General features: G+C 34.4%; 2 protein-coding genes across 2 annotated transcripts; one reads left to right on the top strand and one right to left on the bottom strand.

Moving 5' to 3' along the window:
• The first annotated feature begins 611 nt into the window (after nucleotides 1-611).
• LOC102599767 (activating signal cointegrator 1 complex subunit 2) lies at nucleotides 612-11,068 on the top strand. Its single transcript, XM_006361993.2, has 9 exons — nucleotides 612-1,198; nucleotides 1,996-2,155; nucleotides 2,254-2,315; nucleotides 3,602-3,696; nucleotides 5,329-5,442; nucleotides 6,688-6,753; nucleotides 8,276-8,373; nucleotides 8,715-9,154; nucleotides 9,541-11,068. The coding sequence occupies exons 1-9, from the start codon at nucleotides 796-798 to the stop codon at nucleotides 10,833-10,835; spliced, it is 2,733 nt and encodes a 910-aa protein (XP_006362055.1). The 5' UTR covers nucleotides 612-795; the 3' UTR covers nucleotides 10,836-11,068.
• A 4,171-nt stretch (nucleotides 11,069-15,239) lies between these two features.
• On the bottom strand, nucleotides 15,240-20,768 carry LOC102599441 (interferon-related developmental regulator 2). Its single transcript, XM_006361992.2, has 13 exons — nucleotides 20,485-20,768; nucleotides 19,174-19,339; nucleotides 18,963-19,043; nucleotides 17,688-17,770; nucleotides 17,471-17,586; nucleotides 17,276-17,386; nucleotides 16,986-17,095; nucleotides 16,451-16,760; nucleotides 16,281-16,358; nucleotides 16,123-16,173; nucleotides 15,946-16,032; nucleotides 15,699-15,776; nucleotides 15,240-15,550 (listed from the first exon to the last, which is right to left on the bottom strand). Exons 1-13 carry the CDS (start codon nucleotides 20,492-20,494, stop codon nucleotides 15,509-15,511), a joined length of 1,323 nt encoding a protein of 440 aa, XP_006362054.1. The 5' UTR covers nucleotides 20,495-20,768; the 3' UTR covers nucleotides 15,240-15,508.
• Between the last annotated feature and the right edge of the window lie 1,733 nt (nucleotides 20,769-22,501).

Here is a 22,501-nt window from a genome sequence, read left to right as displayed (position 1 = left end):
TCAAGTTAATCTTAGAGCTCATATTTGAGAAGATGCAGAGATAGGCCCAAAAAGTATTGAAAGAGGTAATTAAACAATACATGATTCACCGGTAGCAATATGAGGTCATGACCCTAAATATGATAGTATGAAAGTCAAGAATTGAGGTAAAAGGTTAATATGTAGTAGAACATTGTCTAATTTTCTAATATGTTATTATTACCATCCTATTGCCTTATTTTTCATTTATTTATTACATGTATTTCCTTTACTTCAATTGTTGTATTATTTTTTATTGTTATTCTTTTTTATCATTAGTGTTTCTCTTTTTTAACTTTTCGATTCACTTTACATATTTGCATAAATATATCCTCTACATTCACTTTTATTTGTTCATTAAATCATAAATACATTTTCTACTTGCCACTTTTAGCTTATAAAAAACTATATTTAACTCTCGATATTAATTGCATGTTTTCCAAATCAGCTTTAAGACCTAAGACAATATGTGAGTAATTAGTATGGTTATTATAGTTAAATACTTAAATATTCATATTTTATTTTAATTACGTAAAGTTGAAAAGTAAAATAAGTAAAACTTTAAAGTGAAAAAAAGAAAGAAGGTAATTTCTTGAAGTAAGGGCCTGGGGAAGCCGAGCAATTTCCATATTTTGTCTCCAATCCAGTTCGACCGTCGACGGCACTGAAGGAGAAAACCTCTGATCGCCTCTGTGAGTTTGGCCGTTCACTTTCCTTAGGCGAAGTCAATAGTACGAAGCACAATTCTCCGACTATCTAAAAGTTATTGCTGAAGCCATGTCGAATCGCTATAGTAACCAAAACAGGAACGAAAAAACTCAGAAGAAGTTTGTTCCAAAGAAGGATATGCAAACTTCTCAAACCCTAGCGAATTCCTTCAGGCAATCAGTTTCTATCAAATCTGAAGGAAGTTCCAACGCCGTTAACTCCAGCAGTGCCGGTTCTTCTGCCGGAGAGGTCAAGAGTAGGGTTAGGATGGGAGAAAGTGGCGCCTGGGTTTCCGCCGCTATTCCTAGTGGAAAGTTCGTGGATTATTTGCCTCAGGATGAGGCTGTAGCAGCTGGGCTTGGAGCCGATGAGGGTGCATTGGATCCCGTGGAATCACAGCGTGTGGTGGATGTTTTGAACAGGGAGTTGTGTAGGTTACTGAAGATGAATGCAAGAGATTTCTGGCGAGAAGGTAATGTTTTTTCTATTGCTTTTGTGAAATCTGGTTTTGAAGATTTTCATTTGAAATTAGTAGTTATGGTTTGTATGATTTGATTAAGGAATAATGGTAGCCTTCTAATTTTTCTGTATTGAAGAAAGATAAATGATTTATGATGCTTTATGCTTGCTGCATTTGGAAAAGAGGTGCAATACGCCATATATAGTGAAGCAAACTTTTCATACAGCATTTCTGAGCAGTAGTAATCCTATCTGTATTAAATCTAGTGAGGCAAACTTTTTTTATACAGCATCAGAAGCAAGCAGTAAAAGCTAGTGAGTAAACAGATGCATACAAAAGGTCAATCATAAGATGATTATAAGTTGCTCAGGTTGTTTATGTTATGCTGGAAAATGTTGGGTTTCCCTAGAAACGCCCTCCTTTTCCATTATTTTGCATTAGCTGTTAAAGACTAGAAAGCTATATCCCACAATTAATGTGTAGGGATCAAAATGCCAGGCCAGGGTGAAAGAGAATCTTCTTTTGGTAAAAAAAGAAATTCAGCTGCGCATAATCCTTGGATCAGCAGCGATGAGAAATATTTCATTTGTCTTGCATCACGATAAGTTTTATTTATTTTATTTGTTGTGGGTAACTAAGTGATACATTTGATCTGCTTAAAACCAACACCCAAAAATGGTGCTATCTCAGTCCCAATTTATGTGAAGGTATTTGAGTGGCAAATGTGCATTGGTTTGGATTGTTTGTTGGTTTGTATATTGTGTTGCTGTACATTTATACCAGTCTCTCCTGATTTCTGTGTCTACCAGTGGCCAGCGACAGCTCCCTTCGCTCTTTTCTTGAAAGCTTTCTGAAGTTCAGGAGTAGGTGGTATGATTTTCCATATCGAGGAGCCAGGGGTATAGTTGCTGGGGTCGTCGTTGGTGAGTTCGAGCTCTGCCGGCGTATCTTTATGGTCTTATATCGCATGTGAGTCACTTTAATTTCAAAGCATTTGATGCATCAAGTCGCATCCCTTATGCTGTGCCTTTTGATCTAAACAGTTCTTTTATGTAATTCAATTTTAGATCGTCAAATCGGGACCCTGGAGCTAAGACTGTTGATAGTCTTACTCAGAAAGATCACGAAGGTGTGTGTCCGTCCCTGACTCGTTGCAGTTATTACTACCTTTGTATACTTCAAATAATTTCTTTGTATTGTGGAGGTCAAATTTTAAAAGTTTTATTCAAGTTGCAGCCCTGATGTGTACTTTTGTAATGAACTCTGCAAGTAAAATGTTTTATGCACTTCCTTTCCTTATATTATGCCTAGTCTCATCACAATCATGATCAGGAAGATCATGAATTTAGAAAATGGCAATACTACCTTTGAAGTCTCAGGTAGAAGCATAGTTTAGTTTCTATTACCTTGTGTAATAGAAACCTTATTGTAGTTTTAATAATATTGCTTACTAAAATGTCAAAGATAGTAAATAAACATAAGTCAATTAATCTAATTAAATTGGGGAATGATAGAACTCCACGAAATTTCTTTTAATTAGTAAGGGAAAAGTTTTTATCTCTTGAAATTAAATCAATAGTTAGGTAGTAAATTCCAACCAAAAACTTTGGATTCTTATTGTAATTTTAGATGCTATATTCCATGGCATAAAAAATTTCACACTTTGATCTACTTTTTTTTACGCTTTTATTACACGATTAGAATTGAATTTAATTAATCAATTTAAAAAATGAGGGGATAAAATGTCACTTTTTTCCTAACATCCCACTGACTAACACCAAATATGATTTCAATTGTTCTATACTTTATAATTTTCAAACCATTGATAATTTAACTGTTGTTACCTTGCAATTCAATTTCTTTTTACTTGCTCTTAAGAACGTATAAGTCACTATTATATATTTTTTCTGTTCTAAGTTATGTGACATTATTGGAATTTCGAGAGTTAATTTAGATTTTCTTTTATCGGAATTTTTATTTATGTATTTTGAATTTTTTTTAAGTTGTTAATTATTGTGATTTATGATTCTTTTTTTTTTTGTAGTTTTCAAATATATAAATTCTATTTCAAAATAATTAAAGCTTCTATATCTGAATTAGCGTTAAAAAATTGAAAGTTTGAAGCGGCTGCGCCTGACAGGCCTCAGGCCGCCTGCGCCTTGCAAGGCGCATGGAATTCCACGCCTTGCGGCGGCTGCCCTAATTTAAACGTCGTTTGATTCTCCGTCAGAAAGTTGCCCTTTTGGTTCTATCATTAGTTTTGTTGCCCTTTTGGAATTTTTGAAAAAATTTCTTACCCTTTTGGCTCCGGACTCTTGAATAATATGCATTGTAAAAGGCCTGATGATGTATCTCTCGCTAATTATCTTTGGAAATTGTATTCGAGTGCACAATGTTCACTAATTGCACTTGTAGCCCTTTTGCAGGAGAAGAAATTGCTTGATTTACCGAAGTTGTTAGACATATGTGCCATATATGGTCATGAAAATGAAGATCTGACAAGAATATTGGTATTATTAACTGAACTGCCTTGTCGTTGAACTATTGATGATATGGTTTATTGTTCTTTGGTTTTGGTTTAATCTTGTGTCATAAGATACACATCCTGATGGTGAGCCAACATATATGACCTATTATTCTGCTTCTTGTGGTAGGGAGAAATAGTGTTTCTGTTCGGAACCTTTACCCTTTCCTTGGATCCTTCTGCTATCTCCCTTTTGTCGCTAAAAATTCGAACCTAAAAGGATAAGAAATCTAGAATCTAGATGGTATCACCTGCTAATTGATAGAAGTACTAACTTTCAACTTCAGAAGTTTCATCAGCAAATTGGCCTTGAACTCCAATTTCAACATTTCAGGCACACTCTGTGATATATAAACATCTGAGGAATAACTCCCATAGTTGTTTTCTTGTTTTCTATAGTGGTTCGTAAAATTGAAGGGGGTGGAGGAAACAAACATACAAACAGAGTATCAAAATTGCCTCTTGATCCATGTCACATTGCAGTTTTATATCTTATCTAGCTAAGAGTAAGCTTCACAAGAAGTCAAGAACCGCTATTATATGAAAAGAAAATCTAGAAACCATCCATGTGAAAATGTAAAACTCTCTGTGATGCTTTTACAAGAAAATCTCCTATCTATGAGTAGTTTATCCTGACGTATAGAACTTGTGGTACTTTTTATTTTAAATAATATTGGTCTGGGATGAGTTTAAATAGAGCAACTTGGTCAATGAGGATTCATGCCGACTCCAACTTGTTAACAATTGAGGCATAGACGCATAGTTGTTGTTTAGATGCTCTTACAAGTTTTAGGTATGAAATCACACGCAGTGGGGCACATACTTTGCATGATGATCTGTTGAAGGATGGACTAAAAATATCTAGATGGTGTTCAAATTATGATAATTAGATAGACACTATTTGTAGGTCTTTTGCATATCCCTGAAATGTTTCCTGTGGATTAAATGTCAAGACCATTTTCCTTGGGCTCATGACTCTGCCTCCTGACCCAAGAAGAGATGTAGTAGAGAGTTCTAAGCACCGCCTACTAGAAAATTCAATTTTTGTCTGGGGTTCAATGTCAAGTGCACGGCCCGCTGCTTCACACTGCCCCCTTAAGCCTCAAATCTGACTAGTGCTCTGTGGTCATGGACATGACAGCAAATGGGGCTCATTGGTCTCTTATCACTAAATTCTATTACAAGAAACAACTGCGGCAAAAGAAAACTGCATTCAGATGAACTGTTAACTTTTTTTTGGGTGCAAAAAGGATTTGATTAATGAATTTGAATAAGTGATAGATCTAATAGGATCTTGCTTAGATTAGAAGGTACAGATTTTTGCTTGTAATTTGTAAGTACTTTGGCAGCACCTCCTTTGTTGCTATGTTAATAATACAGTTGCCACTTCTCGGAAGAAGAAAAAAAAAAACTGTGGAATTTCTTGCTTAAGCATTTAGGTGAAACCAAGTTAAGAAACACTTTTTTTTGCCCTGATAAGCCAGTGCTTCTTATTGTCATTTCTGCTTTGTGTTTGCTTTACCTGCTTCATCCAAGTTTGTTCTTCTCTTTTTATCAAGGATGCTAATGGATATTCAGATTCCTGTTGCTGACTCCTGTCTGTATATATGTTGTTCAGGTCGTCAATGCCATAAAGTCACAGCCATGGATCCATGATGATCTTTCATCTGTTATTACACACTTTCTTAGCATTGTGCAGACTATGTATGAGAGGTGTAGCTCATCGTTAGAGGTATTCTTTCTTTAACGGACTGTACTTTTAATTTTATCTTAACATTTTCTTTTTTAAAAAATCTTTACACAGGGATTTCGGAGAAAGGGTAAAGGGGGCAGTTGGAATCACACCCACATCTATTGTGTTAGACAATTCACTAAATTACCACTAGACAATCCATTTAAGGTGTCAATGGATTATCCAACGAAAGGGGGCAGTTGGAATCACACCCGCATTTATTGTGTTACAATTCACTAAATTACCACTAGACAATCCATTTAAGGTGTCAATGGATTATCCAACACTGATTTATGTGTTGTTTTTCTTATTGAAATTTGAAATATTAGGCGTTCCTCGCTCTTCTTTGCTTTCTACTTTGCATGTTCATGCACTTCCTTTGCCAGCGCGGTTTCTAATTGTATATATCTCACATGCTTTTGTATAGAGTATGCACTTCTTTTGTTAACAAGAAACTTGCATCTCATTATTTGTCCTAAAGGCATGAGAGTATAAGTTCAAGGTTTCCCTCTTGTCATTTTGAGCTACATCTCTGTGGAAGGTTGAAAGATAGCAGAACACACATACATGGCATTTTTAGATCTCAGCAACTTGTCATCTTCATTGGTTTTAAGACGCCAAAAGCAACTAATAAATTTATCATTTGATTTACTTAGATAAGGAATATTTTCATTTTACTTTATGGGAAAAGTATGTTCTTTTTATTGATGAAGTAATTAGTTCTATTGCATTCGGAAAAGTATATTCTTGAATAGGCAATATCTTTTGGGGTCTATGATGAGCACCTCAACATGGTATCAGTCTAATAACAAGTCTTTGTTCAAATCTAATCGTCACCCATTATCAGGAAGAAATTTCACATACTTGGTCGATGCAAAAAGAATAAAGCTTGCATGTGAGGGGCGTGTGGAAGACATGATTATTTGAATAATGTACTCTCTCTAAAAGTTTAAGCTTTTAAATGAGATGGTCACACATTTTCAACAAAGTGCTTATGTGTTATCTTTGGATGTTTATGGAGTGGTCTACTTGTAGAGAAATGATAAATGCAGTTTGTCGTTGCTTAGTATATGTATTCCATTTACGACCATCGTTCTAGTTTTATGAACAGCTTGACCCAATCTAGATGTAGGTTATATACATACTCTTAAATGTGGGTTTTCATAAGGATGTTTGCAATCGCAAAAGAGTTCTTGCAAAGCGTTATCCAAATTCATACAGGGATTAACTATTATCCGGCTGCAGGTTTTATTTTCCTCCAGTCACTTTCAAGATCATGGGCATAGTCGACTTCAAACAGACTATCTAGAGGTGAGTTTATTACCTGATGAGCAGTAAGATAGTTCATGTGTATATGTGTGTAATATATATCATCATATCATCATATTTTATATTAAAAGTGGGAAGCTTCCAACTTCAAAGTTGGATTACCAATTTACCCCTATTCTAAATAAAATATCTAATTAATTAAATATTAAATAATATCATATATATATTATACTAAATACTTAAAGTGGGAAGGTGTTAAGTCCAAAGTTGAATCAACTTTTAAATGAGAAAGACATTAAGAAAAGATGATAATGAATACATCATGGTTTCAAAACCCTTCATTTCTAAAATTAAATTTTAAACTCTTATCTTTTCATTTTCTCATATTGAATTAAGAAAAACATTGGTCTTGCAAACTTATAAATTAAGACATTGGACAATATGAGATAAATCATAAGAAATAGTAGTGTTCAATTGTTGATTTCAAACTTCCTTCTTTTATTTGATTCCTTCTTCTTAGTTGCTCGGACTCTTTACTTTTGGTGCAGCACCCGTGTCGAAACGACGTGGGTGTGGGTGTGGTATCCGTGTCCGATTTGGTCAACGAATTTTGGGTACTTTGCCAAAATCGATGGGGAAAGTTTGGACAATTTTAATGATTCCTATAATCAATACAAAAGCTAAGGTGAAATTGAAGAAAATGGAATACCTTTTATATAGAAATTTCTATGTCACTCCTTTTCATTTAATCTCCTTCCATGTTTCTCCTCAAGTTCTCCATATAATATCTTATAATTTAGATTTTATAACTCTATTTTTAGATATTTTAATTATTTTTAGGCGAATCCCCGCACCCGTATCCGTGCATGGATCCATATCGCCAAATCTTAAAAATTAGATCATGAAGGATCCGACCTCTAGATCCGCACCCATATCGGACACCTGCACCTGAGTCCGAGCAACTTAGTCCTTCATCTATGTATTATCACAATTAATTATATTTATGTTTTTCATTTTTATCCTCTCTCAAATTTCATGACATCATAATTGCATGACAAAATATAATTATGATTATATGTGAGAAGTCTGATGATTCGTTATATTTGTTTGGTAAGAATCTCTTCTTTCTTTACAACAATTTTTAGATTGCATAATATCAATTTCTAAACTCCCAAAATTTATTGATTATGTGGAAGATGTGATGAATACATTATTGTTTGGGACAAACGTGCAAGGCATGTTCCCAAAGACTAGTATATATATGTGTGTGTGTGTGAGTAGTAGCCCAAACAAGATGTCCAAATAAGAACTTCAGGCCCAAACTGATAAACTATTCATACCAAAAGGGTTATATTCATTGATAAGTTGTGAAAAGTTTAATCATAAATAATCCCTTAACCAGCCCATCAAATAAGTGGAAGATTCATTAAACTGTGAAACGTTACCCTGCCATAATGTGATGTGCTTCCAATGCCAATAAAATGTAACCCATCCAATTCTTGTCAGGAGTGTGTGTGAAATTTGTTATTTCTTACTGTACGAAGTTTCATACTTGCACCTGCAGGTGATGGATTTCTTAAATGATGCTGTGGTATCTATGGATGCGTTTGTCAATGCGTATAAGCAAGCATCCATCTACTTCTGTTGTCCTGTTGAAATGAGGTACTAACCTTTTGGTTGACTTCTGTTGCATCAGTATGTGTAATGTGTTAATTTACCAATGAATTACTATGATAAGCACTTAGAATCTCAATGTCTTGCTCCAAAATATGGAACTCATTGTTTTGCAGAGTATCATTGACTCTTCATTTATCTGTCTCTGATAATTTGCAACTTATTTGTTATTTCATGCTTTCCATGCTTAAACCTTGTGAGCTGCACTTCTATTATTGCCAATTTGGGTAATTTGTGTTCTCATTAACTGCCTATGGATTAATAGTTTTGTGCTTATTTGAGGTAGGCACAACAAAGTTCATATTCATTAGCGTCTTTTCTCTGTGCAGTCATGGAAATGAGGAGGTTCTTACTACCCTTGCAAAATTGCATAATTCATTGCTTCCCTCTTTGCGGCGGGGCTTCCACATAATTTTAACCTCCGGAGAGAAAAGTTTGACGGAGTCATCTAATGAAATGCGCTCAAATGTTTTTGTCAGTCTAAAAATGTTATCCACAAGGATAGTAAATTTTGGTTGGAGGCTGCTATATTTGTGCTATCTAAGTGATGAGGCGTTTGTTGAAAGTTCTCCGCTTCCTGCTACCATGAAAATGTTCCCGACCAATGTGGAGGATCCTGCTATAAGAGCAGATATATTAGTGCAGTCAGTGAGGGATATCAGTGGAGATTACTCACAGGCTCTAGAGGGCCATAGCAAAGGAACGTTTCTCCAAATCATTGAACAAAATTACAACATAATGAGCAGAATCGAGTTACTACGGAATACAGGTAATTAGCTGAAAATGATGCGTAGACTCTGACTTGTTTCTCAAAGTTTAAGGTGGCTATCATGCTATGGGTCATAGATTCCAAATGAGAGCATGCATGACAGAAAGAAAATGGAACATATGAAACTCTGTTTAGAGTGTGAATAACATTTTCTGTGATTGAAGCTTTAGCAGAAAATGCCAGAAATATCTACATTTGTTCTCTCTTTATATGGCTTGTTAATATTTTAGTTGAGAAACTTAAACCTCTCTTCTTTCTTTCATCCTTTTGAGAAACTTAAACCCCTCTTCTTTTTCAGTTTTTCTCGTCTGATGTCCCATGTCTCTGCTTATTCTTCATTCCACTCATGCATGTTTGTGTATCTGAACTGATTTAGTCTCATGCAGGGTGGATATCAATGGATGATGATCAATTCAAGTTTCTGTCGGGGATCACAATACACCCAGTAGAAGATAATGTTGGAAGGGCAGCCCATCCGGCAGCCTCTGGAAAAGACAACCGACCACAGGTTGATGAAGATGCTGCTATTATGGAGTCAAAAATAAGTCAAATAAAAGACCTGTTCCCTGATTATGGAAAAGGTTTCTTAGCTGCTTGTCTTGAAGTATATAACCAGAATCCTGAAGAGGTCATTCAGAGGATTCTTGAGGGTACCCTTCATGAGGAATTGCAGTCGTTGGACATCTCGTTGGAGAAAATACCACCACCCAAGTCTGAAGTCGCATCCATGACCAGAAATGACAAAGGTAAAGGGAAACTAGTGGAATCTACACCAATGCCCCCTAGAAACATTGTGCCCGCAGCATCGCCTTACAAAGCTGTAGGCTCTTCTAATTCATCTATAGCTCCAGCTGGAAGATTTATCAGGAAAACAACCAGTGAAGAGCCTGCTTCCTTGACACTTGACTCTAGAGATGCGAAGGATTTGGCAAAAACCCTTGCACTTTCATCACAGCTCGAGTATGAAGATGAGTATGATGACTCATTTGATGACCTAGGCCTAAGTATTGGTGATTCAGCATTTGAGGAAACTGAGAACCTCCAAGACAAGACAAACTTCAGCCGTGGGAGAAATTCTGAAGCTGATAATGGTAGCTCAGCTTCCAACGCTTCTAAATGGGGATCACGAAAGATGCCACAGTTTTACGTCAAAGACGGCAAGAACTATAGTTACAAAGTTGAGGGTGCTGTTGCAGTGGCTAATTACAATGAAGCTTCTATAGTAAATCAAGCTCAGAAGGAGTTGATACATGGGTTGGGACAAGGTGGTAATCTTCCTTTGGGTGCAGTTAAATGGCTGACCGAGCCAAACAAGGAGAAAGACGACGAGCTGGAATCAAATGAAATGGGTGGAAGGGGGAGAGGTCGAGGGTTCTTCAGGGGAGGAAGAGGTGGGAGAAGAAGAGACTCAAACGAGGAGAAAGACAACGAGCCCGAATCAAATGAAATGGGTGGAAGGGGGGGAGGTCGAGGGTTCTTCAGAGGAGGGAGAGGTGGGAGAAGAGGGGGAGAGTCAAACGAGGAGAGAGACAATGAGCTGGAATCAAATGAGATGGATGGAAGCGGGGGAGGTCGAGGGTTCAGAGGAGGGAGAGGTGGGAGAAGAGGAGGGGGTAGATCAAATCATTACAGAAAGGATCAAGCCATGAAAAAACACTTTTCAGGTTTGACAGGCCATTGATATTTCTTTACATGTATACAAATTGTTGATAAGCAGTATTACCTTTTAGTTACCTTACAGAGTTTTTAACCGACTGTGCACGCGATTTCCTCTGGGAAGAAATTTCAGTTGGATTTTGTTTTCATCAAATATACTTTAGTATATACCATGGCTCAGAGTTTCTTTTAATTTTCCGATGTAATAAAAAAGCAGGTATTTGTGAGATGAGGATTTAATATAAATGATTATGTGAACTATGGCGTTGAGGATTAATGGGAAATAATCTTTCTGCTTGGAAAGTAAGGTGTAAGGGGTAAGTTTCGTGTACGTTTTACCCTCTCAACATCTCATTTTGTAGTGTTACATGAGATAAAAAAAAAGTCGTGTATTTTTAAAAATTAGCTTGTAAATGCAAAAATATGCATGAAAAAAATATTGAGACTATGTAATGTTCTCCCAATTCATTACGGAGATTCTCATAAAGTTTTTTAGAAAAAAAACTCGGATGCCTCAAGACACCAAATCCATGGGTTAATACATTCGAAAAATCAAGAAAGTCTGTGTAATTTCTAAAAGTTCGCTAGTAAATATGAAAATATGTGTGAAAAAATAGTGGGACTATACATAATGCCCTCTTGACTCATTGCGAATGTCCTCATAAAGTTTTTTAAGAAAAATAATTAGGATGCTCAAAAACGTCAAATTCATGTGCTAATACACACGAAAAACCAAAAAAATCATAAGTCCTAAAAGTTGGCTCGTAAATGCAAAAATATGCGTTAAAAAATGGACTATACGTAATGTTTCTTAACTCATTACGAAGGTTCTCATAAAAAAATTTCAGAAAAAAAATTCGGGAGTCCCAAGGCGTCAAATCCATGGCTAATACACACAAAAAGCTAAGAAAGTCGTGTAATTTCTAAAAGTTGGCTCGTAAATGTGAATATATGCGTTAAAAATAACGGGACTATACGTAATTCTTCCCCAACTCATTATGAAGGTCCTTATAAAGTTTTTACAATAAAAATTTCGGGCGACCCAAGACGCCAAATTCATCGGCTAATACATACAAAAAATCAAGAAAATTGTGTAATCTTAAAATGTGGCTTGTAAATGCGAAAATCTGAGTGAAAAAGATGACGGGACTATATATAATACTCCCCAACTCATTACGGAGTCATTATAAAAAAATTTACAAAAAAATTTCGGATGCCCTAAGGCGCCAAATTCATTGGATAATACACACACGAAAAACCAAGAAAAACACATAATTATTAAAAGTTGACTCATTAATGCGAAAATATGCGTAAAAAAATGGCGGGACTATATGTACTGTCCCCAACTCACTACGGAGATCCTAATAAATTTTTTTCTAAAAAAAATTTGGATGCCACAAGGCATCAAATCCATAAGCTAATACACATAAAAAATCAAGAAAATTGTGTAATTCCTAAACGTTGGCTCTTAAGTGCGAAAATATACGTTAAAAATGGTGGGACTACGGTAAGCTCCCCGAGCTCATTACTGAGGTTCTCATAAAGTTTTTTTTTAAAAAAATTCAAATGTCTCAAGGCGCCAAATCCATTGGCTAATACACACAAAAAAACCAAGAAAGTAGCATAAATCCTCAAAGTTGACTCGTAAATGCGAAAATATACGTGAAAAAAATAGTGGAACTATATGTAATACTCCTCTAACTCATTACAGAGATCCTCATAATATTTTTTCAAAAAATATTTTCTGGTGCCCCAAGACACGAAATTCATGGGCTAATACACACGAAAATCAAGAAAGTCGCGTAATTGCTAAAAGTTGGCTCGTAAATACGAAAATATGTATAAAAAATGGTGAACTATACGTAATGTTCTCCCAACTCATTATGGAGATCCTCATAAAGTTTTTTTTAAAAAAAATCTGGGTATCCCAAGGAACCAAATTCATGGGCTAATACACATAAAAAATTAAGAAAATCACGTAATTCTTAAAAATTGGCTCGTAAATGCGAAAATTTGCGTTAAAAATTGTGGGAATATACGTAATGCTCCTCCATCTAATAACAGAGCTCCTCATAATGTTTTTTGGAGCCCCAAGCCGCCAAATCCATAAATTAATACACACAAAAAACCAAGAAAGTAGCATAATTCCTTAAAGTAGGATTGCAAATGCGAAAATAAGCGTGAAAAAAATAGTGGGACTAAGTCCTCCGTCCATATGTTACCGACCTGACCATCCATCTATTATTGGAATCAGAAGAAACTGGTTTTCGTTTGTATTGGTACTGGATGAACATTATCAAACAAAGGCAAGCAGTATAAGCTCTTCTCCGGCAGGTTTTATACGTAATGTTCCCCCAACTCATTATGGAGGTCCTCATAAAGTCACATTATTCCTAAAAGTTAGCTCGTGAATGCACAAATATGCATGAAAAAAATGGTGAAGCTATACGGAATGCTCCTTCACTCATTACGGAGGTCCTCATAAAAAAAAATTTTAAAAAAAATGCAGCTGCCCAAAGCATCAAATTCATTGGTTAATACACACAAAATCCGCGTAAAAACAAAAATCATTCCATGACATTTATATATGAAATAAAGGTATTTATAGTTGCCACAAATAAAAACTTTTGTTGGCGACTTACATATGAGTTTGCAGGAACCTTATTCGCTTACGTTGAAGTCGCTACAAATAATTTGTTGTAGTGACGACTTGTAAATATGGGCAGTGACAACAGTAGGTATAAATAGTAACTTTTAGTGGCGACTTATATAGTATAGCAGCAACACAAGTCGCCACGAATAAAACTTTTTAGTGACGACTTATATAGTATTAGCAGCGATAGAAGTCGCCATGAATAAGATCTTTTAGTGGCGACTGTTATAGTATTCGCAGCGACAAAAGTCGCCACAATAAGAGCTTTTAGTGGCGACTTTTATAGTATTAGCAGCAACAAAAGTCGCCACGAATAAGATCTTTTAGTGGCGATTGTTATAGTATTAGCAGCGATAAAAGTCGCAACGAATAAGATCTTTTAGTGGCGACTTTTATGGTATTAGCAGCGATAAGGGTCGCCACAAATAAGAGCTTTTAGTGGCGACTTGTATGATATTAGCAGCGACAAAGGTCGCCACGAATAAGACTGTTTAGTGGCGACTTATATGGTATTATTAGCGACAAAAGTCGCCACAAATAAAACCTTTTAGCAGCGACTTAGTTGCCACTAATCAGTATCATTTAGTGGTATTTTTTGCGGCGAGTAAAGCCGCCATAAATAATAACTAAAGTTGCCACAAAAACATTTAAGTTGCACTTTATGTTGCCACAATAAAGAACCTGTAGTGGCGATCAATAATTATTAGTAGCGACAGAATTTGCCAAAAAAAACTTATAGTGACAACTTTTTTATGAGATGGTTGTGATTAAAGTCACCTCAAATAAAAAATATTTGGTGGCAACTTTTATGGCTAATTACATAGTTTTTACAATTTTAATTATAAATAATACCCCCCTCTATTTAATTTTATTTGTTTTATTTGAATTTTAACATATCTATTTGGAAAATAATGATTGTTATGACTATATACGTATTATTTAATATTTTATATGTGTTGTAAAACATAAGCAATATACTACAAGTAATTTCGACACAAGATATATGGGGAATAGTGTAGAGTATTCTCATTCAAATGTCATTGTATATCTTATAATGGTGAATGGACAGTCTTATTTATAGGTTGAGAAATCACTCCAAAAGTCACCATATTAAGTGTCATAATAAATAGATATATTTTTATCCAAAAAGGTTCATGGAACCTAGGGAATACACATAAATGATAAGTATAAGTTTATGGATAAACTCAATGGACGATACTTAGTTCAATGGATTTATAATAGTATTTTAAAAAATGATTTGAGAAATAAATAATTAATGTTAGTGTTTTGACTATAATTTAAGAACTTCATTTGCATGATAGTGTAATTTGTCTTAACCAACAGTTACTTTATGCATGTCTACATTTGTTTTCATTAGCAATGAACTTTTACATGTATTATTAACATTATTGGATAAGAAAGAATCATAAAAAATTAATATTGAAACATCATTTGCTTAAAATATATAACAAATCATTTTTAAAAGTGTTAATCCTTAATAAACACAAAGACAATATCAGAAATAGCAAAATATCATGTATAAATAATAAATTTTACTGAAATTATTCTCTGTTTATATATGAAGTATAATCTTACCAAAAATAAATTAATTAAAATACAAATTATATTGTGAATGTCAAAATAAAATAAGATAAAAAAATATTAGGTCTTACCTTATCTAGTATAATCTAATAGGTTATATTTACTACTCGTATTCAAATTACTCCAATGGCATTCAATCCCAAATATGCTAACCTTTAAAAAAACCAACTCCCACAAAACCAAATAAAACCTTACTTCAAAAATTTCAACAGAAAGTGGCTGGCATTTCTTATGCACTCCTGATGAACTCCATCAGAGGCAACAAGTCAAATGTATTTTATTACATAATGAAAAAGAAAAATAAGGGAATACTACCAAGTAGCAACCAAAATGATCAAATAACTATCTTTTTTAATCATTTTGTTCATTAAATCTGTGACTATGAATGAATAGAAGGAAAATTGTCCTTTTTTCGCTGAGACTGTGTTGCTGCAACTGCTTGTTCAGAGCTCATCACCACCCGCATAGTAGCCGACATTCTTGTCCTGAAATAAATTATATCTCAGGTTTAGTTGAAGAACCCTCACCCCACAAACTTGGATACAAGATCCACTAAGTGTGAGCTGCCTAATAATTTTTCTTAATACTCGGGGAGAGAAAAAAGGAGAGTGTTCACAAAGGAAAAAAACTTGCCTGGGACAACATTCTTTGCTTGTTTAGAAATTGAGTCCTGGCCTTGTTAAGGATAGAATTTGGCGACTTGTACATTCTCTGCAAAACAGAACATTATCTTAAAAATGCTTCCTCAAATTTAAACAGTAGGTCCATCTCTCAATAAACAAGGAATATCGCTTTCTTATTCCAAACTAAATCTGGAAGAAGTACATTTCTAGAGCAACAGTTACAAATTAAAGTGTTACGTAGAAGCTCAGGATGCTACCTTATCAGTTCCAGATACACGGTGCTGAGAAGCTGGGAGATTCTTCTTTGGCGTGAAACCAAATACATCATGAAGAAACTCATTTTCCTGCACAATTTGGAGAGGAAACAGCTAATTACCACAAGATTAAATGATTCCAATAGCCCAAAAACTTGAGCTTTTGATTAGAAAACAAACCTGCATATGCTTCACAAATCCCCCTCCAAGGAAGTGCTTAAGGAAGTTTAACTGTCAAAAAAATAATGATTTCAGCAAATATGCAGCCAGTTATATTATAAAATTAAAAAGAAACAAGACGTATCAGCCAGTTGTATTATAAAATTTAAAAGACTTACCTGTATCAGATTAGCCCAAGTACTTGTGCTAAGCAATAGTCCACCAATCTTGGCTGAGGTTTCGGGACTATACCCATCCTGATGTTAATCATAAGACAATTACAGAATGCAGCAAAAAGAAAAGAAAGAATGCAAGAGGAGAAAGCTGAAGATATGGGATACCATATTACCTCTAGAAATTCCAATATATCTCGGAATGTGTTCCTTTGATTGTTAAGATCCTTCTTGGCTGACCCTTTACCTCCAGCCTCTGCCGAAAGGGTTCTTACTTGGTTCAGGACTTTTGCCCTTAATCCCTGTATATGTAATAATTCCCTAGATTTGTTAGTTTCATCTGTGGAGCTGTCACCAGATCCTTTAGATTCACCAGAAAACTTTTCCAGACTCCCGACTTCAAAAACTAAAGCAAGTGTTTCGCCAGCTGCAATGCGCACAGATCGGTCTTCCTTGTCTAGAAGATTTGAGAAGTAGGAGATTGACCTGCATCATGAGTAAATAATTCAGCATCTAACACTATCACCAAACAAGGACCTTACAACAGCTCATAATTCAAATAAATATAATTTTGCTTGGAAGGATGCCACGGTTACAAGTTCTTCCGATTCTTCTTTCCCTGATCCTCTTTCTTTCTCATTCTTTTTGTTGTTGTTGTTGGGGGGGGGAGTAGGTAGACGTGCAAATGGGGATTTTAAGAGAGTTACTCACCCTTGCCAATTTTTTGGGTTAAGTGTCCATCCATCCATGGTCGTAAGAAGGAAAGACCAAGAAGATACAACTGCTGTTATCATTGCTGGTGAAGGTTTAGCAGTAGCCACCTGATCCATGAACCAGACACAATTGTGAACAAGTTAAGAATTGTCTAAGCAAATAACTGATTTCATTGATAGGTATCAAGCGTTTCAGAATTAACTCATTAGAAAACATCCCATATACAGCAAATTAAGATAGTAAATAATCTATTCCAGAAAATGAAAAGATGACCATGAATAACATACATTGGGACCCAGTTTTGGATTGATGACTTGCCACATCAATTGCATAGACTCTTCTGTTTCCTCTGGATCTTTGCCACCAACAAAGGTGATGATGGCCAAACACTCCAGTAACTAAACCACAAAAACCAAACAGCAGTCAGCTCCAAGCTAGCAAGCACTAAAATTAAAAGAATTTTTCACCAACTTTGAACATACCGACGATATTTTAGAATTGTCAGATCGAGATTTAAGAGCAACTGAGATAGGTTTTACTGATTCTTCCAGAATCTCGTGTGCTTTGTCCCCAGGGCCAGCAGTTAAAGAAAGAAGCCCTATCACCCAACCAAAAAAATAGCAGAATTTCCAACTCAAACATTTGATCAGTGGATCACAGTAGAAGGACCACAATTAATCAACAGCACTAACGACTAACCAATAACATGAGATGCCAAAGCTATCTCCTTGGAGGAACCACGTCTAATGGAACTCAAACATAGTTGCAATAATGTGGCAAACCTGAAGGATAGAACATAACTGTGAGAAGTGCACAACAAGACATGTACCTAGGTCCTAGAGTATCTTTTTCTTTTTCTAGGATAAATTAAAGTAATTTATTACGGTGGGAAACATGCACCTAGAGCATCTTAGAAGTCAAAACATGATAAACAGGCCTACTACAAGAGAGTGCAATAAAATAACTCCTAGGACTGGAATCACAATGCAATGCTAGTCAGTCAGAAGTTCCCTAGTAGAGATTTCATTCACTGGATATTAGATAATAGTCGTGGCTGCATGCTAATTTGCACAATAATATAATCCATAGCTTGTTCTGTCGCATAGAATTAAATTCCTTACTAATATAAATACCAAAATGATGAATATATCACCATTACAATGATATTTTTTATGACAGAAAAATCGTTCTGGAGCAAAACCTTGGAAACTTGGGGTTGATGGGCCCTCCCATCTACCCTTCTACACTTAAAATACTGGACTTTATTCGGTTGGCATAGGGCTCGAACTTGTGAACTAAGACACAAGTCCCTCAACCTTCGCCAAATGAGCAAACCCCTGAGGGCTCACCATTACAATGATATTAATAATGCCTATGCAACTAACTGAAGGTTTCAAGGTACTTTCCAAGCCTAATATTGAATGAGCAGGAAAAGTCTAACTAAGATATGGGAGAAGGGGTCTAAATATATCTTTATAGCATTGCACGGATGATTATACAGAATTGTTATTCTAGAGAAGTATTATTGAAATAGTTAGCTGCCACAAAGAATAGGGAAGAACATCTTCATCAACGTAGAATTCTGTTGAATGAAAACAGACTGCCTGGTAACTAGATCAGTGAAAGCACATAAACAGAAGAAACACGTCTATAGACTATACACCTATGACATCTGGATAAACATGGTAGTCAGAATTATTTCAAGCAATGTATAAAAGCTGTCCCCGTGGCAGAATATTTTTTAAAGATGTTTAGCATGACTAGTTAAACTACACACCTTTGACATCTGGACAATCATGTAGCTGAAATGACTATAATTCAATCCATAATAGCAGAAAATGTATACCAGTGCTAGCCAACCCCCAAACAAAAGCCAGCATAATACAATATAAACTAGCACAAACTGATGAGCCTTAGAGGCAAGTATAACAGATTTCCCAATATAACTTCATAAAAGTAGGCAAATTTCCTTACTTCTTTTCAACAAATTCATGTTGTATGTTGCTATTGAATGCTTCTATAATAGATGCCAAAGCCTTCTCTCTTGTTGATCCCCTAAAGCCAACAAACAAATAGAAACATTAGCCTTATTCTTCATTAGAACAAAAACCTCAAGTGGAGTTAATGATCAAAGATGGGAACTTCAAAATTGAGTAATCACTTCTAGCATTCAAGTATATCAAACCTTTTCTCATAAAGGGCATCCACGCATTGATCAAGGACAGTCTCCTTATCAAATTGAACCTCCTCTAAACCAGACAACATCATGTCTGACCGAGTAGTTGATGATGAACTCACGCTATCAGTGTCATCACTATCCAGCATAGCAGCATTCCTACGTTGTGAACTTCCTAAAAAGAGAAACAATTCCACCAGCAAACACCCTTTATTCCCAATTCCCTTTAAAGTTCCAATACAACATTTAAATTCCCAAAATTCCCCACAAAGCAACACACTTTACCCAACCCCACCAAAAATTAGGATTTCATTTTGTGCTTCACCCATCAAGATCCTACTGTTATCAAAAACAAATACTAACATTTCATTAACATGAAGTTAATTGAACCCAAAGATTAATATTTGTTTCAAAGATAGAAACCCAATACGATAAACTCACTTAAAAAATCCACAATATACAAGTTAAATAAGATAAACCCAATTCAATTTCACGATAAACATGCAAAATAGCAGAAACCCAATTCAATTAAACTCTCTACGAATTTCTTTTCACAACAAACAATTAAAGAACAGAAATCCAATTCAATTTCACGATAAACAAGCAAAATAGAAGAAACCCAATTCAAATAAACTCTCTAAAAAAGATTTACAACAAACAAGTAAAAGAACAGAAACCCAATTCAATTTCACGATAAACGAGCAAAATAGCAAAAACCCAATTCAAATAAACTCTCTAATTTCTCTTCCACAATAAACAAGTCAACGACCAATTCAATTTCACGATAAACAAGTAAAATAGCAGAAACCCAATTCAAATAAACTCTCTAATTTCTCTTCCACAATAAACAAGTCAACGACCAATTCAATTTCACGATAAACAAGTAAAATAGCAGAAACCCAATTCAAATAAACTCTCTAATTTCTCTTCCACAATAAACAAGTCAACGACCAATTCAATTTCACGATAAACAAGTAAAATAGCAGAAACCCAATTCAAATAAACTCTCTAATTTCTCTTCCACAATAAAAGAACAGAAACCCAATTCAATTTCACGATAAACAAGTAAAATAGCAGAAACCCAATTCAAATAAACTCTCTAAAAAAAATTCACAATAAACAAGTAAAAGAACAGAAACCCAATTCAATTTCACGATAAACGAGCAAAATAGCAAAAACCCAATTCAAATAAACTCTCTAATTTCTCTTCCACAATAAACAAGTCAACGACCAATTCAATTTCACGATAAACAAGTGAAATAACAGCAACCCAATTCAAAAAATCGATATATTTTCACAATAAGGGAAGCGTAAACTTACTTCTACCCATGGTGACAGCTCCAGCCTCCAGCTAACAAAGGTTAGAAGCAAATACAAGGTTGACTAAAACACAGACGATGAAAAAGAAAGGAATCAAAAGGCAAAGCTGGCGTTGAACAAACAGAGCAATCAAACTTCTTGATTATATCGAAGAACAATGTATCCATAAAGAAACTTTTTGGACAAAATTGAGAAAAGGAGAAGATCTAGAGAAATCACAAGATTACAATGAAAAAGAAAGAGAGAAAATTGTGGAGAAAATGGCTCTGCTATTTATAGATCTAATAAGAAAATTTCTCTTCACGCAAATGAGATATTCCGGGTGGGTGGCTGCGAATATTCGGGGCAGGGGCTGTGGTAGGGATGATGACGTGGAGAAATCTGAGCCGTTTATTTCGTTAGGGCTACATGTGAGAGTTGCACGTGCGTAGTTTCGCCTCTACGGAACTGAGTGGCGTGTGTTTTATTGCTTTGTAGAGGTATTAAAATTATGGTAACTTGTTAATTTTGATTGATGATATCATATTTATTAAATTTACATAAAAAAATAAATTTATTAAACATATTCATTGTATCTTTACTAAAAACATGCTGGTGAGAAATAAACTATATAAGCAACAAAGGAAATTTCTTGAAATTATATCTCAAAATGGGTTCTTATTTAAAAGGTATTACAAAATATTATTCATTACTAAAAATATTCTGGTAAAAAATAAACTATATAAACAATAAAGAAAATTTCTTGAAATTATATCTCAAAATGGCTTCTTATTTAAAAGGTATCACAAAATATTATTCATTGTATCTTTACTAAAAACATTTTGGTGAGAAATAAACTATATAAGCAACATAGGAAATTTCTTTAAACCATATCAAAAATGACTTCTCATTTAAAAGTTGTCACAAAATATTATTCATTGTATCTTTACTAAAAACATTTTGGTGAGAAATAAACTATATAAGCAACATAGGAAATTTCTTTAAACCATATCAAAAATGACTTCTCATTTAAAAGTTGTCACAAAATATTATTCATTGTATCTTTATTAAAAATATTCTGGTGAGAAATAAAATATATAAGCAAGATAGGAAATTTCTTGAAATCATATCAAAAAATGACTTCTCATTTAAAATGTGTCACAAAATATTATCTATTGTATCTTCACTAAAAACATTCTGGTGAGAGAATAAACTATATAAGTAACGTAGGAAATTTCTTGAAACCATATTCAAAATGACTTCTTATTTATCACAAAATCAGCAATGACAAATCAAATACGTAAAGTATTATGTTAATATAATAGAGATCATTCCATGCACTCAAAATTTTTTGCAGTTGTAGCAACACCGGAACTTTTGAATGCAATAAAAAAAAAAGCTAAAAATGAATTTCAACTAGATTTAAATTTTAACAAAAAATAATAGAATCATATTTCACTAGATATATTTGTACTTCAAAAAGTTATTAATTTATAATATTAATAGGTCCATATTACTATATATAATAAGTGGGAATAACTATTACTTAGCACATGACAAGTGTTGGATGATATGTGTTTGATAGTGTTTTACTTTCTTCTTTTATGGTTGTACCTTTAATTACTATATATATATATATAATAATAATAAGTGGGAATAACTACTACTTAGCACATGACAAGCGTTGGATGATATGTGCTTGATAGTGTTGTACATTATTGGACAATTTAACACCATTAATTACCTACTACTTTATTAGCCAAAAAGTTTGATCTCATTTGGGCCCATTTATTATTTATATGTTTTCAATTTTCAATATATGTTGTCTATCTAATTCTTTTTTCAACATTTTATTTTAAACTTCTTGAAATTTAATTACCTATTTATTACTCTCTCTATGCACTTTTAATTGTTATGATTTCCTTTTTAGAGTCAAACTATAAGAATTTTAACTAATATTTTACAATGTGTTTTTTCATCATATTCATAGGCAAAAAATAACAATTTATAGTACTTTTTGTATAGATTTTGCATATTT

This window comes from Solanum tuberosum, unplaced genomic scaffold (assembly GCF_000226075.1).
Source record: "Solanum tuberosum cultivar DM 1-3 516 R44 unplaced genomic scaffold, SolTub_3.0 scf00381, whole genome shotgun sequence".
Classification (NCBI taxonomy): Eukaryota; Viridiplantae; Streptophyta; class Magnoliopsida; order Solanales; family Solanaceae; genus Solanum; species Solanum tuberosum.
This window is presented reverse-complemented; position numbering and strand designations above follow the sequence as displayed.